At 46.5% G+C, this 18,467-nt stretch overlaps 2 protein-coding genes across 5 annotated transcripts in view; both read left to right on the top strand.

Annotated features, from left to right (window-relative positions):
* The first annotated feature begins 17 nt into the window (after positions 1-17).
* Positions 18-13,829, top strand: NOL9 (nucleolar protein 9). Of its 4 annotated transcripts, none has more exons than XM_075121080.1 (12): positions 18-125; positions 2,072-2,294; positions 3,375-3,502; positions 4,546-4,684; positions 5,312-5,408; positions 6,257-6,354; positions 7,623-7,784; positions 8,059-8,353; positions 10,998-11,109; positions 11,542-11,719; positions 12,934-13,067; positions 13,484-13,829. In XM_075121080.1, the coding sequence occupies exons 1-12, from the start codon at positions 18-20 to the stop codon at positions 13,595-13,597; spliced, it is 1,788 nt and encodes a 595-aa protein (XP_074977181.1). In that variant the 3' UTR covers positions 13,598-13,829. The 4 variants fall into 4 exon arrangements, with proteins under 4 accessions (XP_074977181.1, XP_048681186.2, XP_048681185.2 ...); XM_048825229.2 differs by lacking the exon at positions 18-125 and adding an exon at positions 989-1,300 and having other exon boundaries at positions 13,542-13,829; XM_048825228.2 differs by lacking the exon at positions 18-125 and adding an exon at positions 989-1,300 and having other exon boundaries at positions 13,487-13,829.
* Positions 13,830-16,214: 2,385 nt separating this feature from the next.
* The window catches only part of PLEKHG5 (pleckstrin homology and RhoGEF domain containing G5), a 133,275-nt gene continuing 131,022 nt past the window's right edge, over positions 16,215-18,467 (top strand). Inside the window, exon 1 of the mRNA XM_048825215.2 lies at positions 16,215-16,671. Coding sequence (XP_048681172.2) covers positions 16,626-16,671 — 46 coding nt within the window. The 5' untranslated portion in view covers positions 16,215-16,625. The remainder of the gene's footprint in view (positions 16,672-18,467) is intronic.

The following is an 18,467-nucleotide window of genomic DNA, read 5'->3' as shown; positions in this document are numbered from 1 at the left end:
CCTCTCCCCTAGTGTGGATGCAAGAGCCCATCCTGCGGCTCCATCTCCCTGGGTCAAGGAGTAGCCTCGGCACAAACACACGCCTAGTGCCCCAGGCCAGGGAAGGGGTCTACGGGGTCTGGGCGGTGTGTGTGGGGGGGGGGCCGTGTGGCGGCCCGGCGGGGGGAGGGGCCGGGGGCACCGTGTGGCGGGGGGGGAGGGGCCAAGGCCCCGTGTGGCGGGGGGAGGGGCCGGGGGCCCCGTGTGGCGGCCCGGCGGGGGGGAGGGGCCGGGGGCACCGTGTGGCGGGGGGGGAGGGGCCCCGTGTGGCGGCCCGGCGGGGGGGCCCCGTGTCGCGGGGGGGGAGGGGCCGGGGGCCCCGTGTGGCGGCCCGGCGGGGGGAGGGGCCGGGGGCCCCGTGTCGCGGGGGGGGGAGGGGCCGGGGGCCCCGTGTCGCGGGGGGGGAGGGGCCGGGGGCCCCGTGTGGCGGCCCGGCGGGGGGGGAGGGGCCGGGGGCCCCGTGTGGCGGGGGGGGAGGGGCCCCGTGTGGCGGCCCGGCGGGGGGGCCCCGTGTCGCGGGGGGGGAGGGGCCGGGGGCCCCGTGTGGCGGCCCGGCGGGGGGAGGGGCCGGGGGCACCGTGTGGCGGGGGGGGAGGGGCCAAGGCCCCGTGTGGCGGGGGGAGGGGCCGGGGGCCCCGTGTGGCGGCCCGGCGGGGGGGAGGGGCCGGGGGCCCCGTGTGGCGGCCCGGCGGGGGGGCCCCGTGTCGCGGGGGGGGAGGGGCCGGGGGCCCCGTGTGGCAGCCCGGCGGGGGGGAGGGGCCGGGGGCCCCGTGTCCCGGCCCCGCGCGCGGAGGGGGGGAGGGGCACCGTGTCGCGGCCCCGCTGCCCCCCCCCCCCCCCCCGCCTGGACGCCCCCTCTGACCCCGCGGGGGGGCGCTTGAGTCGGGTCTCGCGCGATCCCGAGGGCCCCGCCCGATTCTCGCCGGCTGGGGCGACTCTCGCGAGAGTTGCTGTGGAGGCCGCCATGCCCCGGCCGCCCGCTCTCCGCCGCTTCCCCGCGGCCCGCCGGGCGCAGCCTCCGCGCAAGCGCCTGGGCCGCGGCCGCCGGCAGGGAGGCCCGGGCTCGGGCCCCGCGGCCCGGAAGTGGCGGGAGCGGCCCGGCCGGGACGCGTGGCGGGAATACGCCGCCTCCTTCGTGCGCGCGGGGCTGCTGCAGGCGCCGGGCCCGGCGGGCGGCGGGGAGGCGGCCCCGGCAGCGCGCGGCCTCGCCGCGGTGGAGGCCACAGAGGGCGCCGCGGTGCTGCTGCTGCCGCGCGCCCAGGTGCTGGGGGCGGCCGCTGGGGGGGGTTGGTGGGGGGGGCAGGCGTTGGAGGGGAAGGGAGGGCTGGCGCGGGGGCGGCCGTTGGGGGGGGATGGAGGGGGCAGCCGTTGGGGGGGACGGGGGCGGCCGTTGGGTGCTGGGGGCGGCCGTTGGAAGGGGTTGGTGGGGGGGGCAGGTGTTGGAGGGGAAGGGAGGGCTGGCGCGGGGGCGGCTGTTGGGGGGGGACGAGGGGGGATGGAGGGGGCAGCTGTTGCGGGGGAGCAGGTGTTGGAGGGGAAGGGAGGGCTGGCGCGGGGGCGGCCGTTGGGGGGGGATGGAGGGCGATGGAGGGGGCAGCTGTTGCGGGGGAGCAGGTGTTGGAGGGGAAGGGAGGGCTGGCGCGGGGGTGGCTGTTGGGGGGGGGACGAGGGGGGGTGGAGGGGGCAGCCGTTGGAGGGGACAGGGGGGCGTTGGGGGCGATGGAGGGGGCAGCCGTTGGAGGGGACGGGGGCGGCCGTTGGGTGCTGGGGGGCGGCTGTTGGGCGGGAGGGCTGTTGGTGGGGTAGCTGGGAATAGTTGGGGGGGATGAAGATGTGCAGTGGCTTTGGGCCCTAGCCCAGTGCGGGAGCAGGGATGGGGTGGGTGGGGGGGGGGCAGCTCCTGGGCGGGGTGGGAAACTCAGCGCCTCTTGTGTGTGAACAGCCAGGGCAGGGTCTGTCTCTCCCTTGTCTGTCTAGCACCGCCCTGTCTTCAAGCCTGGTCAGTATCTCGTCTCCTGTTTCCCCACTGCAGAAGCTGACCTTCACTGGGAAATGCCGCCTGACCTGCCTCTATGGTGCAGTCCGAGTGTTTGGATTTACTATCACTCAGGAGCAGCCTCCCTACGACCTCTTCTCCCCTCAGACCCACTCTGCCCTGACCATCGAAGCAGTGATCTACGAGACGCTGGAGAAATCGAAAAAGGAGATGAGGATATCAGCCAGGGCGATGCTCAGAGCCCATCATGTGCCACGTGGTAAGCATGGGCTGAGCAGTGTGCTTTGGTGAGGAGTCTGCTATTTGGGGGGCTGAAGAGCCGTACTATTAGGGCTGGTTACATGTAGGGCTACCTGTTACCAATTGCTTTGGGGCAGACTGAAGAATCTCAGAGACCTTGTAGTGAGATAAGCCTTTTATCTCTCTGTCACCATTCTGAATGTAGACTAGAGTTGTGATCAGAAGTCATCTTCACCTGACATTATTCAGTGGCTTCTGTGAACTGAGTTAGGGTGGTCCCAGTCTAGTGACATGTCCTCATCATCACTATTGCTGTTGATGCCTTTTCTGGCTGTTTTCTGTAGAGGCAAAGCAGAATAACTTCCCATTAGAGTCAAATTTTTAACAGTGAGGGTAGTTAACTATTGGTAGAGATTATCAAATGCTGTCGTAAATTTTCCATTGCTGGCAGTCCTTAAATCAAGACTGGATGATTTTCTAAAAGATGTGCTTTATTCAACCACAAGTTGAGCTAAAAGCAGGAATCACTGTTTGAAATTCTAGGGCCTGTTTTACATAAGAGGTCAGACTAGGTGAGCTATTATGATCACCTGGACTGAGGGGAGAGATGTGTTTCATGCTGTATCTGTCCAGTGGGTACTACAGTTTTTAGGGCTGTCCAGCCATCATCTGTCCCACAGTAAATTCACACACACAAATATTTGGTCTATAGTTGTACACGTAGTAATTGGCAAACTCTCAAGATCGTCTTTATCACTTTTTTATGGCAATGAAAATGACTGAGTGTTGTTTATTGCCTTACTTTAGGATACGAATATACTTTCTCATTTTCCATGGAGCTCTGTAGTTTGTTTTTTAAAGTACAGGACTGGAAAATAGGAACTCATGAGTTCTAGTTCTGCACATCACTGACTTCTTTGGCAAATCACATAAGATGTTTGCTTCTCTTTTCACATTTGTCAAATGGGGAGATACCTACCTCACAGGTATTATGAAGGTCAGATAATGTAAAAAGTATTTGTCCATTGTATCAGTTTTGGACTTGACTCTAATTTGTGTGAAATATAGTGTTTTAAGACTAACTGTTGTCATCTTGCAGCTGCTAGAATTAAACTGATGAAAAATTTTGCCCCTTTGTGTTCCGTGGTGCTGTTGGATGGTCTGGATACCTCGGTTACAAGATTCATTCTTAATCACCCAGAGTTCTCCCATATCTTCAGAGTAAAGGTGAAATGCGTCTTCCACTTGGTTACTTAATGGAAATCTTGCATTTGTTCAAGCTTACCCTATGGGAATTGTTTTATGAGGAAGAAAAATGTGCATGGCTTCAGGAGAAGATCAGTGGTATATGGAGCAATAAATATATGGGTCAGGAAAAAAAAGCATGTGTTATGTTTGTAAAATTCAGACTAATTTCCAGGAATTGTGAATTAAGGGGGTACCGTTCCATAGAAGTATTCTGGATATTTACCATAAGACCAAAGCTTGAATCATGTATGTAGTCATTCAAGTCAACATTTAACAGCTATTTCATTAACCTGTTGCTGAATCAGTGATGGAATTATAACCGTGTACATAAGTTGTAATTCATTCTTTTATATATATGACACATGGATCTATCCTTTGCCGGAACTTCACTTCCTCTTTTACTACTTATCCTTCTTAGTCCTTTGTTCCAGTCACTTTCTTGCTACTGTCTTCCCATACTTTTCTCCCCACACTCCCCAGCCCTCTAGTGTTTCCTGTTCTGTCTGCAGTTGGTGGCAGCTCCACTTGACTGGCCCAGCCCCATTATTGTTTCCAGAGCACCTTGTTTCATGTTCCAATCATGTCATCATCCTATGTCTGTCATGTGACTTTCAGGTGTGCTCCCATGCCTTTGAATTATAAGGCTGGTTTCCCATGGTTTATAATGGTCTGAGCGCTGTAGACCTGTATATAATAATACCTAGTAGAGCTCCAAGTGCTTTATAAAGGAGTTATCATTCTTCCCATTTTAGACATATCTGTCTGTGGTATTTATAAGGTGCCATTTGCTGTAGTAAGTAGAATGTCAATGAAGATAAGACCTTGTTCCTATCACTTTCTTCCTCTCACTTGGACTTAAGACTTCTGTAGAACTAGAACAGAGAAGATAGTGTGACTAAATCCTTCTGTCCTGGTACCACTGTCCAGGCTATAAGACAGTAGGAGTTATTCTGGGGTTATTTTGTATTGTTATGTATGAATTTGCTAAAACCTTTCTCTGCTATATGCTTGCTGATCTCTAGAGACAAAGGGGTCCTTGCTTCACACCAGAAGATGCAGCTCTAGCTTCTACTGGTATTGGAAAACGTGATCCTGAAAGCGGCCTGATTTTTTCAGAGAGTTCAGTTTCGGCAATTGAAGAGTTAATACAAGCGTGTTGTGGTGAGTATCTTAAATTGATGGAACTGAATATGTTAAGTTTTGCAGAGATATAACAGGAGCAAAAGCTCCTTTCTCAGAGTTTTTTTCCTAAGTTCATGCTTGTGAAACCATGCCCTGACAATAGTGAAAAGCTTGGGTCAAATTTCAAGTCTTGGGGGAGTTTCTGAACCAAACTGAGTGTGAGTTACCCCATTTTGATGTACTTAGAGGGCAGGAGGGAGTGTTTATCTCGCCCATAAGGCTTATTGCTGCCTTGCTGATCTGCCACCAAGACTAATGTGCCTTTATGATGATTTTAGTGGGGGTTGGGCGGGTATCAGTTTCCCCCACCCCCCAAATAATTTCCCATAGGCCAGTAGAATTTTGCAAGGTTTTGGTTTTGTGTTGGAGTCCGCCCTCTTAGAAAGCTTTTTATTTTGTGTTTATATATGTCAATACCCTCTTCACCTTTAAACACAGTTATCTTGTTCGGTTCCCAAGTGCAAATATAAACCCATGTTATGTAAACTGCTCTTTCAATGAAAATGCTCAGCTCCTGAGATTAAATTTTTGTAAACTTTGGTGGAGTAGGATGCATGAGATTAATTTGTAGTAATGGTCCATATCAGGGTATGTTTATTTTTCCAGAGGAAGATGATGGTTGTCCTGTCATTCTGGTGTGTGGCCCAAAAAGTATTGGAAAATCAACATTTAACAGATATCTCATTAACCTGTTGCTGAATCAGTGAGTTTTTTATCCTATAAGACTCAAATTTTCAAATCTTCTATGATCTGGGCAAGAAAAAATTGATGGGATTATTTGTAAATAATTACTGGAAATTTGGATATTTTTGAAAATTACAATTTTTGCTTGATGTAATTGGCAGTCGCCATCTGTCTGTACCACTTGTGCAATTTGGCATTGATTGGCAGTCTCTCTGCTCAAGTCTGGAATGGTATTGGGCTGTCGCTGGTCCAGACCATGCATGCTGCCTGGTGTTGTAGTTGGTTATAGTTAAAGCTACACAAGTAGTCACAGGTAGTTTTAGTAAAAGTCATGGACAGGTCACAGGCAGTCAACGAAAATTCACAGCCTGTAATCTGTCCATGACTTATACCTGTGACTAAAACTTCGGGGGCGGCTGCTTGTGGGGGGGGTGAAGGTGGGGGAATTGTCCAGGAGTGCCCAGGACCAGCAGATGGCAGCTGCTCCAGCCGGCTGCCCGGGGACAGCTGCCAGGAGCTGCCCGAGCAGCGGCTGGTGTGGCTGTCCCCAAGGCCACCTGAGGAGCTGGCCCTGGACGCTGCAGAAGTCAAGGAGGTTGCACAAAGTAATGGAATCTGCGACCTCCGTGATGCACATGGAGTCCTAGTTATAGTTTGTCCTTGCCTGATCATTACAGTCTGTCAAATAGAGGGAGGAGGCAGAAAGCTAGTGATCTTATTCAGTGTCTGAGATTTTCAAAATTGTGTTTAAAGCTGTCAGAGTTGGATTCTTTTCCTGATATATTCTAAGTAAAATGCTGTCCTGTTTTATTTACACAGATGCTAATATGCAGTGCCTCTTAAAATATCGTTATTCTTTTATTGTAGCCTTCCTTGTGTTGAATATTTGGAATGTGATCTGGGACAGACAGAGTTTACACCACCTGGCTGTGTCTCCTTAATTAATGTGTCAGAGCCATGTCTTGGTATGTATTTTGCTATATTCTTATCACCAGAAAAATATATATATTTTTATTCTCTAAAGGTACTATGCAGGGTTCTCACTCCTGTGTCTTAACAGAACCATATTACCTCTACTCACAGTTCAAAAAACATTATAAGTGAAGGAGGTCTGCCAATCTTGTGGTAAGGAGCTAAGACCCGGGAGTGAAATCCTCCAAGGTGCTATCTCTAGGAAATCAGAACTACCAGGCAAGTTATTCTCCCGTGTTGGTTTTTACATATTTTATGGAAGTGGGTGGAGAGGGTGATCTTTTATATATGCTGTTGGTCTGGGATATAGCAGACCTGAGTTAGTTTTCCTTCTCTGCCACAGACTTCATGTGACACCTTGGGCAAATCATTTAATCTCTGTTTCAGTTCTCCATCTGTGAAAGTGGGAATAATACTTGCATACCTCACTGAAACTTTAGGATAAGTTTATTAATGTTTTTGAGATATGCAGATAGTGGTGTGGGTCAAAGAAGTACATGTTTTAAAATGTAAAAGGCCCTAGAACTTTCTGGGGTTTGTGCTTTAAAAAAAAAGTTTCAACATCTCACCCTGGTTTTAAATTGTAAAGTTGTTAAGCTTGGGGTGGGAAAAAGAGGGAAGAATATTGTTGTAAGTTTTGAAAACCTGCTAATAGGTATGGCCTTGGATGTCTCCAAAGAGCTTTGGTTCCCAGGCACCAAATGATGTGGTCTACTATTTGGATCAGCTGCTTGCCTTGGGCTGCTCTGTCATCATGGAGGAAAAAAACGAATGTGTTTACACTACTAAATTGTAATGCACACAGTCCTTTTGTCATTCCAATTTAGGGTTCCTTTTTTACTTCCTGACCAAAAACTGCTACCCTGCTCAGATTGTCTTCTAGAATAGTAGTTAATCTAAATTAATTTATAAACTCATACGTTTAAGAATTGTATAGTTCCATACCACATTAGTGGATTTATCAGGTTTCTGATACCCAGACGTCCAGACTGACTGTCTTTGACTGTATACTCAGAGTTGAAAGGAAATGATCTGCAGGGCAGAGGAAGGTTCATTGGTAGCAAGTGGAGAAAATCTTAAAGCACAAGTCTTTCCAAAAAAGATGAAACAACTGGAAGAATAACTTCCATCAGTATAGAAAAGGATTGAGCATGTGTGCTTCAGGAGTTTTGGGGGTTTTGCTAACTCTTTATGGCCGCTTTCTTTGAATTACTGAATCTCCCAAGTATTTACTGTTAATCTTCGGTGTGTCTTTTTTCAGGGCCACCATTCACTCATCAGCGAATGCCACGTAAAATGGTGTATTATGGAGAAGCTAGTTGTGATCAGGATACCGAAAGATATATTGACACAGTAAAGTATGTGTTTAACTCCTACAAGAAAGAAGTGCCTTTGGTCATCAATACAATGGGATGGGTGAAAGGTAAGCCAGCGTACATCTAGTCTTTGGAGATGCATTAGAAGATTAATACTATATCTTAACAGTATATGTGCCATAATGCACATTTTGTAGCTATTCTGAGACTGGGAAATATGACTCTAATTCTGTGTGAGTTTATTTTAAGTCTCTAACAACCATTGAGAGACACTCCTGAGTCTCTAATAACCAAGGTTCAGCTCTGCAAGATGCTTACCTGGTGTGACTGCACTACATTGTGCAAACTGTGTTTTCTCTCCCTCCCCCCCCATTCCCAAAGGTGTTGGATTGCTGCTTCTGATTGATATCATTCGACTGCTGTCACCCAGTCACATTGTTCAGATCAGTGTGGAAGACTTTAAGGATATGCCTCGCTTTACCCCAGAATATATTAATCTTGCTGCTGGCCTACATACAAAAGGCAAACTACAGGGCAAGTGTAAGAGCATGGACGTGAGTGGAATGGAGGATTGGAAGCAGTATGAAGGAGAAAGCGACTTTCAAACATCGACTACAGGGCATAAATTGCTGTGCGTACAACCAAAATTTCCTGGAGCAGGGAATGCTGGTGAAGCGTAAGTACAAAAGCCACTGCTCCTGCCATGGAGTATGTGTTTCCAGCAGTTTGTCTGCATTTCAGCATGTCATTCATAGTCACTAAATTTTGAAAGTAAATGCACAATGCAGAGCTCTCTATCTGATGTTATCTTCGCAGAGCCACACTTGCATCTGTTCAGGTACTTGTATGGCACAGTCATCGTAGTGTCGAAGCACCTACAAGTAGCTACATGGAGAAGAGATTTGATAGTAGATGGCTCTGTAATCTAGTGGAAAAAGGCATAACAAGATCCAGTGGTTGGAAATGGACATTAGAGAAATTCAGACAACAAACCACATTTTTAACAGTGAGAATAATTAGCAATTCTAACAACTTACCTAGGGATGTGATGGATTTGTCAACACTTGACATCTTTAAATCAAGACTAGAATCTCTTAAGTATCCATAGCTTAAACAGAAGTTGTGGCTGTCATGTAGAATTTACTTGGCATGGTTCTGTGGCATATTTTATGCAGGTTAGATTAGATTATCATAATGGTCTCTCTTGGTTTTAAAATCCATTAAATGGACATTCTAATAGTTTTTTCAAAAAATGGTATTTAAAACCTTGGAATAACTACCAGTTTTTATTTAATAATTTTGATCGTTTGATTTTGAAAAATATCAAACTACATTTTTCATGAAAAATTAAAACATTGACAGTACTGCTAATTTTTTTTTGCAAAAAGTCAATTTCAGAAGCCATTTTTGGATGAAAAACTTGTTTTGAAATATTTCATCCTGTTCTGCTTATCAGTTCATGAGAGAAGTGCAAGACTGATAGTGCAATGGTAGCCTTGTGTATGTTTCTGGAACAACCTTCACTAGTGATTTAACAGAGAACTGCACTTATGGCAAAGTAAAGCCTTTTGCTTTGCTGAAACTATTTAATAGCCATGCAGGACTAAGTTTCCTGTAAGCTGTGTGGCCGCATAACAGACTATTAAGTGCCACGTGGGCACTCAGGGAACCCACCTGGTCAGGGGAGGGCCAACCGTCTGCTGAGGAGGGGTGCCCCAACTCAGCACCAGAGCTGCCGCAACAGGGAAGGGTGCCTTTTCCCCCGGCCCACACCACAGCCCAGGTGCTGTTGCCGGGAGAGAGCTGGGGGGAGTCTTCTCTCCCTGCTGTAGCCCTGGGGCAGCCTGCACCCTTAACCCCTCATCCTCAGCCCAACCGCAGAGCCCACACCCCAACTCTCTGCCTCAGTCCTGAGCCTCTCCATCTCCAGTTCCACCCCAGAGCCTGCACCCATGCACCCCAACCCTCTTCCCCAGCCCTGAGCCCCCTCCCACACTTTGAACCCCTCGGCCCCACCCCACCACATGAATTTTCTTATGTGCACCAATATAGAGGTGATGTATCACACATCACCTCCATATTTGGTGCTCGTAATAAAATTAATTCCGCACATGTGTGGGAAAAATTAGAGTGAACAGTGTCCCTAATCTTGATATAGTAAATATTTCTGGGGGAATTCTACGCCAAAAAATTAAAAATTCTTCGCACAATATTTTAAAATTCTGCATATTTTAAAATTCTGCATGTTTTATTTGTCAAAATAACACAATATAATCACACCAGTTTCAATTATTTTTGGTCATTATTTCAAAATACCTGTCAGCAAGTATGTCTAACTACAGACGACAAAAAAGAGTCAGGAAATGTTTTTTGGCCCTGTCTGACCCCCCCCCCAGCAGCCCCATGCTGTCGGTTTCCCCATAGGCCCTGTCTCCTGACCTGTCCTGACAGGTGCTGTGACGAAGGCAGGCTCTTTCTCTTCCCCATCTGGCTAGGAGCTGCTGCTGTGTTCTTTCACCACAGGGCCCTCTGGTGGGCAAAAGGCAGAACTGCAGAAGTTATTTTCTGCTGGGAGCTGTTGCTGTTCTTGCGCCGCAGCGCCCTCTGATGGGCAAAAGGCGGAACTGAAGCCACATTTTGGCAGAAGCTTTTTTCTGCACAAAAAATAAAAGTATGTGCAGCTTATTAATTATGCACATATGCAGTAGCGCGTAATTTCTCCAGGAGTATGTAGAGCTGTGGACAGGAAGAAACCCTGAAGCTTTTCAATATGCCTTTTAGCTACGATGGTTTAAGGGCAAACTTAATAACCAATATTTGTCTAAAGATTGCGTGCGTCAGCAACTGTCTCTCCTTGGCTCTCATCCTGGCACTTGCTTTCCATTTCTCTGATATTGGGGGTATGCATGGGTGTTTGACTTCACCCAGAAACCTTCACTAAAGAACTGTTTAATAAAGAGTGACTTGGGTCACTGGCTCAGACCATCATTTCTTCTCCTTTGTCACAATTGGCGAATGGAAAATTCTCCTGGCTATCAGCACTGGAGAAGAGAGCCAGAATCTAAAAAGTGACTGCTGCCTAAAGCAAGCAGCCTTATAATATCATCCTGCAACTGAACTGTGGAATCTCAGAACCACAAGGTTAATAAAACATAGCTCTAAATAGGTCTGAACAACAGAAATTTTAAAATAAACCTTCTAAAACAGTGAATATAAAAATATCACACTGCAAATTCTGAAATGTCTGAGTAAGTGCTTATGTTTGAATTAGAACATGATTGTTTTTCATCTCTGCATGATTTGTTTGCTTATTTTTCTAGACGGGTCCACAGCAGTATCCTCCGGGATGTGGCAATGTTAGGTTACCTTGGCCAGCTGCAGCCTCTGGAAACAAAATCAGTACTTCCTTTACATAGTTTGGTTCCCTATCAGGTAACTTAACCATTTCTGAAAGAATTGAAGATGCCATTTTGATGACTGGATTCAGAAAGCTGATTGTTAGTAATCTAAATTGCTATATTCTAAATGTTTTACGGAACTGTCAACAAAAAGACCCTGTCCGAATGCTAGGAGCAGTAGTAACCCACTTGTAAAACATCTCTATCAGGTTAACATTTACGCCAGCACTCCCTGAAATGTATATAGCAAAGATTTTACATGTCTCTTGGTCAGACGTTTGTGATTACAGTATTGTGTTGTCACTGATGTAGGTAGGCACACAGCGTACAGCAGATTTCAGTTTGTGTACAGCGATGGCTACAAAAACACTGCATATAGTGATGATAGAAATAACTAAAAGTATGTGTCTATTGCAATTCAGAACTAAATTCAAGTTGAACTAATGATCTGGGGCTTATTTTGTAGGTACCTTTCAATGCTGTTGCGCTCAGGGTTATTCACACTGATGTTGCTCCTACACACATCATGTATTCAGTAAATGCCAGCTGGGTCGGTCTCTGCAGGATATTGGATGAGGTCAGATGTCAGACTGATGGGCCAGTCTTGCTTACCCAGACACCAGTCTGTGATTGCTTGGGCTTCGGTGAGTGAATCCTGGGGAGACTTTAGCATTGCGTAAACTAAATTGTCCCGTCTGATCATATGTTGAAACTGCAGCATAAAGGAATCACCGTTTTTAATCACTCTTTTAAAGGTAACTTGAAAAATAGGAGTAGAGTAAAAGAATAAACATCTGCTTCTTCTCTACAGGTTTTGTTTTCCATTATAACCTTTGCTTGTGAGCCCTCTGTCTTAAATTAGTGATTAGTTAAGATCGCAAAACAGTTTCCATTGTAGTCTTTGTATTTATTCATAACTTGATACATTATTTTCCTTTGGGTTCAGATGTTTAAGATCAACTTCAGGAAGTTGTGCTCAAAATCCATTTGGATGTCTCAACCTGTGTGGATTGGGGGTAAAATATTCTTATTGTAGGGGGGAGAAATAAGTACACTTCTCTGAACAGGGCTACAGCAAAAGTCGCCTGAAGTCTGAATCTTACCTTGGGCCTAATCCTCACTAAGCACTCATCTCTACTTAATTTGAAAAAAGTCTGGTTTTGATGCAACAATTCTCAGTTGCTTTCTATGTCTTGAGCATTCAGGGTTCCCTGGAGCTCTGCAGGAGCATAGCCACAAACAAGGAGTGTGTGTTGGGGGGAGTTCTCTAAACAGTTGAAGCCATGTTAAAGTCGCACAGGGAAAATCAGTCCAGAAGTGCAAAGAGTGGTGTTCCCCTGCAACTTTTACTTGACTGCATTATGCACGTATCCTTTGTTCTCTCTTTAAAAAAGTTCTATTTTAATGTACATTTAATGACAAATACCATTTTATCACAAACCATAGCAGGAGATGTTGCCGTTTTGAATCTAAATATTTGCATTGCCTCTAATGACTTTTAGCTATACAACTTCACATTGCATTAATGTGTGTTGTACATCTGTTTTGAAAACACACAGCAATTTTACTTGAAAATCTGAAGGTTCTGTTGCTGCTCCTGGAAAAAACTATCCTGGAGTTGACATCTGGGGTATTTGGGTTTTTCATGACCAAAAGGGGATGGAGGGTAGGGGAGACAAATCACAAGAGTAGCAAGAAAATCATATTTCAGCCTCTGTCTAGGGCATGATTCCTGCTTAAACCTAAAACACTACTTTAAGAAATAACTAGCCTATGCAAAGAATTTCGACTATGCAGTGATTGTGCATCCTTCCATAGTTCAGAGGATTTAAGACTGAACTGTAAATATATTTTAAAGGAATTATCCGAGGGATTGACATGGAGAGGAGGCTTTACCATATTCTGACTCCAGTACCTACAGAAAACTTAAGACTTGTAAACTGTCTGCTGCTGGGAAATATCACCATTCCAGATTGTGTGTTTACAAACCAGGTAAGGGTGACTTATGAAGATCTTCAGACCGCTTCTACCTACACAGCAGGGTGACGTGTATTTTAATTAGAAGGTATTAGATCTATTTCTTGTATTAAATCAGCTGTATTATAAGGCATGCGTGAGCTGGGAGGCTTATGTGTATTAACTGGTGGTTAGGGCTCCAAGATAGGAACGTTTTGTATTCAGTACATAAGCTGGTTAAATGCTCTCTCTATATATATTAACAAACTAATTAAGTGGCGATTTTTATTTTCAATTTTAAACTTACTTTTTAAAATCTTGTGTGTTGCAGTACATGATTCTCAGAGCTGCCCAGTGGTAAACCGCTAAATTCTGTCAGTCTGCATAAATGAAACAGAACAAAGTAATGTTCAGACTGGCAGTGTCTTTCAGTTTGTCTTTGTGTGTTTCAGCAGGGAACTGAAGGGGAGATCCCCTATGTGACATCTGAATACAATTATGACATTTCAGGAGCTGGGAAGTTGAAAATGAAGAAGCACCTCAAGAGAAGAGAACACAGTAGATAATCTCCATTTAAAGCCTTCTGAGAGAATGAATTACAGGGTTTGTTTCATAATAAGGGGCCAGGGAGCTTCCCAGAGAACTTGGCACATTCTTGGAACCAGCAAAGGTCCCACAGAACTGTGAGGAAGAGCATTTATCATCCGGTGCAAATTGTGTAGTGCTTACCTGCCAACCGCTTACTTTTTATACTTCCATTATGTACCTTTGTGTTTTATAGTAAACATCTATTAAAGACTTCAGTTTCAGTTTCTTTTTCAAATCCCACACTGACCCATGTATAGCTGGGCTCACTCTGTCCTAGTTATCCTGAGGGTGATGTGCTCTGAGTAAGTGTCTCCATTGTACTGTGAGCCATAGGAAGAGGATGCCATGGAAAGATACTTTTTTAAATCTCTGGTTAATTCCAGTGTACTGATGATCTCAACCTAATTGCTTATTTAGAAGTTAGTGGCATCCCAACTTTCTGATCTTTAGTCCTGGAGTTTGCAGTGACTTAACTATCCCCCTATGGATACTAATTTCATGTCTTTTATTAAATTGGATCATTTCTATACGAAAAACAGTATCATCTTGTAAACACTTCTGTAGCTTTTCAAGGTACCGTGTATAACTTTCCAAATAAGGCCACTAGAGGGGGTCGGGTCACTTGTCAAATGTTGTGGCCTTGAATTGTCATAGCTAAAGCTACATCAGATTGAGAGGGCACTTAGTGGTGGGTGCCATAGAAAACCTGATGGGGAGAGAAGTGACTAATAGACTTCACCTAAGCTTGCTAAGAGTGTAGACAGCTTGCATCTCCAATCCAGTGAAACTCCAGGATAAAGCTGGAACTGTTCTGGTGGCAATAGGCAATGTCAATAGACTTACTGCTTCTAGAATACTATTGAGAAAATGTTCTGGTTAACAATAACCTTTATCTTGGTTTGTCCTGTCTTTGGTGCCTGGGTATTATTTTTACTTAAGCCTGAAAGTATCCAAATGTGTATTTTGGGGAGAGATTTGATTCTACTGCATCTAACTACCCACATCTTTCTAAATCAACTGGTGATGTTGGAGGCTAAAATATTAATGGAATAGGGATAAACTTGTCATGTACATGTACCACTAGCGGTAACAACGTTGTCCCGCTAAGTTCTGCTTCCTCTGAGAAGTGCTGGACCATGGGCAATTAGTGGAATATGATATGGTTTGAAGGTAGAGTAAATACTTCATAGTCCTCAATTTGGGGTGCTAATTCTTTCAGATTGTTGAGTAAAGGTTTGGTTACAGTAGACTTAAAAGCTTAAATGCTGGCTAGTAACTTGTCATCTCACTTTGGAGAGCTGTTTACTGGATCTAGAAACAGTGTCTAAGGAACAATCTTTGGTAAATGGGGTCTTAATTTGTCTACACTAAAAAAATTGCTTGTGGCTTTCAACTGCATCTTTTCAAAAGGTGCTGAAGACAGGTTGGCCCTGTCTACATTTGCAGTTAAACTGTTTTTAGGACTGGTTTGGCTTAAACCTGTTGGTAACAACAGTAAACTTCCCAGTGCAGGCAAGCCCACAGTCTCCTCCTAACTCTCGGTTTGGTGTTTGGGAAGCATGGAGACAATACATTGATTAAAGGAGGGGATTATGGGCAATAGCAGGGGACTGAACTTGGTGACCCAAGAGGTGCCTTCCAGTCCTATGTGACCTCAGTGAGACTAAGTTGTCTTTCTGAGAAGCAAAATCTGGAATCTTTGGGACTTGTATCCGATTTGCAAACTTCTTGACTCAGGTCACACTTAGGCTCCTAAAGGAGGAAGGATGTGGTATTGTTCAGAGTTTCAGGTTCTTGGGCTGTGATAACATAGCAGCTATGAATAACTCAAGAAATGCTTTCATCTAGTTCTTTAGGAAATTCACATATGACAGTAACACTTCCGAAATGTGTGTGTACCTGTGAATGAAATAGGGATTGATTTTACTGGAAAACATGGATCCGAAAAGGGCCTGGGACAGTCTGTGCTGAGCTGCTGCCTGTTAAAGAGTTAAAGCTTTAACTTAATCCAGTCTTAATTCTCCCCATATGGCTGGGTCTGGCAGTACAGGAAAGACTTGGATGACAAACTAGCCTGAACAGTGGCTAAAACAAATATGGGGGCCATCTGTTCAGCAAGGGAAAAAATCTCCTGTGAAGCACAGGGCCCCCTCAGAGCGACCCTGCCAAGTTAAAGGTATAGCCAAGGCTTGCTAGCAAAACAAGGGCGGGCAGGGGAGCAGAAAGGAAACAAACTTGCAGTTGTGAAAGGGACGTCTGCTCTGTGTCTGTGATGTCAGAGCTGACAGAGCCTCATGTCTGAATGGAGGGAGGGTGGAACAAGGGGCACTATGCTGCTTCTCTGCCTCTGAGCAGCTGGGTTGCTGTGGCAACCCATCCTACTGCTGTTGTGATGCTCAGTGGTCTGTGGTTTGGGTTTTTGAAAGGGGCTTCAGTGGAGGATGAAAATATCTGGGGGGAGCAGGTTTGGCGAAGTTCAGCTGCGAAATGTCAAATCCTCCCTACCTGGCAAGTGGTGGGAGGCTGTGCGGTCTGGAGGCTGATGGTGGCTGAACTGCAGAGGGGGAGAGAACGGTGGGGGGAGGGGGCGTTACAACTGGTGGAGAAGGGAAGTCAGGAAACCCAAATGAGAAGGCAAGTGAAGTGCGTGGCTCTGAGAAGCCGACACTAAAATATACAGCACCCGAGGGGCTCCAGGTCTGGGAAGAAACGAACTGGCAGAGGCCAAACACATGTTGCTTTTCATGTCAGTGGAGCAGCTCAAGAAAGCAAGCTCTCTCCAGTGTGGGTTGGGGAGGAGAGCAGTGGAGTGAACTCTTCCTGCAGTGAGCAGATCACTGAGCAGCTCTCTGGGCATCCGCTCTGCTTCGAGGAGTCTATTGTGTGCAGTACCCCTTACTGTGTTAACGGGGGTCCTTTCTCCTGCAGGAACTGCTGGAGCGTGCAGCCAGGGTCCCTTGCTGCCCCGCCACACACTGAAGACTATGAACTCGGTATTGACCAAGTATGGTTCCCCCCCCTCGGAGCTGGCTCAATCTACGCCTGGGGATGAGTGAGTAAATTCTCTTCTGCACCAAAACCCAAAGCTCCACATATGCTCCGTGTGAGCAGCACAAGGCAGGGAGCTGCCATTCTCAGTAATACTCAGCTTGGACAGAGGTGAACTAATCAGTGAGCTGCTAATAGCTCAGTTTTCTCCAAAGGTGTGCTTGTTAATCAGTGTGGTAATGAGTTAATGGTGTAGGAGCTGAGAGCTTTGCAGGGCTTCAGAGGACTGTGAGAGGGAATTAGCAGTGATGTGCTAATGAGAAGGTCTGGCTCTAAATTATGGAGAACTTTTCCAGTAGGAAGGAGGGAAGCAAAGACCGCTGATTTTGTTGCCGTTCTTAGGGAGAGAACAAAGCAAACCATAATTGTTGGTGCTTAAAGGCAGGCGCTGCCTTGTCAATGAGTAGTGCTATACAGTTCAGTGGAAGAGCTGAATTCCCAGCCACCCAGTATATGGCCCCATGTCCGCATGCCAAGGGAAATCCATACAAAGGAACAAGGGGGAAAGCTGTGAGATTTGGGAGCCTTTGTAATATAGAACATCTTTCAAAAATGTTTCAAATTCTCTTGGCTCATCTCCTGAATGACCTTGGACTAAGATGCAACAACCTTCTCAGATAATGCATGGGGGGTGAGATAGCTCAGTGGTTTGAGCATTGGCCTGCTAAACCCAGGGTTGTGAGTTCAATCCTTGAGGGTGTCATTTATGGATCTGAGGCAAAAATTGGGGATTGGTCCTGCTTTGAGCAGGGGGTTGGACTAGATGATCTCCTGAGGTCCCTTCCAACCCTGATATGATTCTATGATAAGGGAGAACTGGGCCTTATCCTGCATGAGCACAAGCCAAAATGGTTGCCCTTAAGGAAAGGCTGGGGCTGGTATATCACTTTTACTGATGATATATCTTGCTGGAGGGTCTCTTTCTTTGCATGGGTGGCAGTTGCATCTGCCTTTAGCAGGTCAGTAACTTCGACGTTCTTTGGATTCAGGGCAGGGGTAGCGATTCAGAGAGAATCAGAATAGCAGTAGGGTGAATAACTGACAGAAGCTCACTTTTGTTGTTCAGATGGCCTGGTTAGTTCTATCCTTGCGTGCACTTTACCAACCTGTTTTGTGCTTAAAAGTTCTAGGAAAGCACAGACTATTCAGATCTTCATGTGCAAAAGTTGCAAGTGGCATTCTGATCAGTGAAGTGGCGGGGGGGAAGGGGGCAAAGCTTTGCTTAGACCCTCACGAACCCACTGCATGTGAATGTTTCCTTGATGAAAGGGCTACCTGGGGCAAACCTGTTTGAACAGACCTACAGATCACTCTTACCTACCCATTCATTGGGACGTTCATCCTAGCCCATCTAACTGGGAACACAAATGAAATGTGACCTACAAATGGACTAAGCAGTATCCTGAAGCCGTGTAGCAACTGGGGCAGCACTAAGGTTAGTTATTTGACTTGTCATATCAAGGGTTTCTTCTGCACAGCCTGGAGAGCGGTGTACAATGCAATACTTCTCCACAAAGGCCTTTGGATAGAGGTCTTTGAGTCATGGTGGGGTTTTCTCTACAACCCAGGCCTGACCATAGATTTGGGATACACAAGCTTTTGGCTAAGCTAATGGTGTGGGATCTAATTGTGTATATGAAATGTTTTCCTGCGCTAAGAACAGGTGGGCCCCTTTTCATCCTACTGCTTCCCCCTTGATAGCCTTTTTATTGAGGCCATTGTTCCAGATATGGTGCCTAGTGACTAAGGGACAGATGGAGCCACATACATACTTTCTGTATCAGCAAAAAGAAAAGGAGG

Source organism: Caretta caretta, chromosome 18 (assembly GCF_965140235.1).
Source record: "Caretta caretta isolate rCarCar2 chromosome 18, rCarCar1.hap1, whole genome shotgun sequence".
Lineage (NCBI taxonomy): Eukaryota > Metazoa > Chordata > Testudines > Cheloniidae > Caretta > Caretta caretta.
Note: the sequence above shows the minus strand (reverse complement) of the source record. Positions and strands in the feature narration are given on the sequence as shown.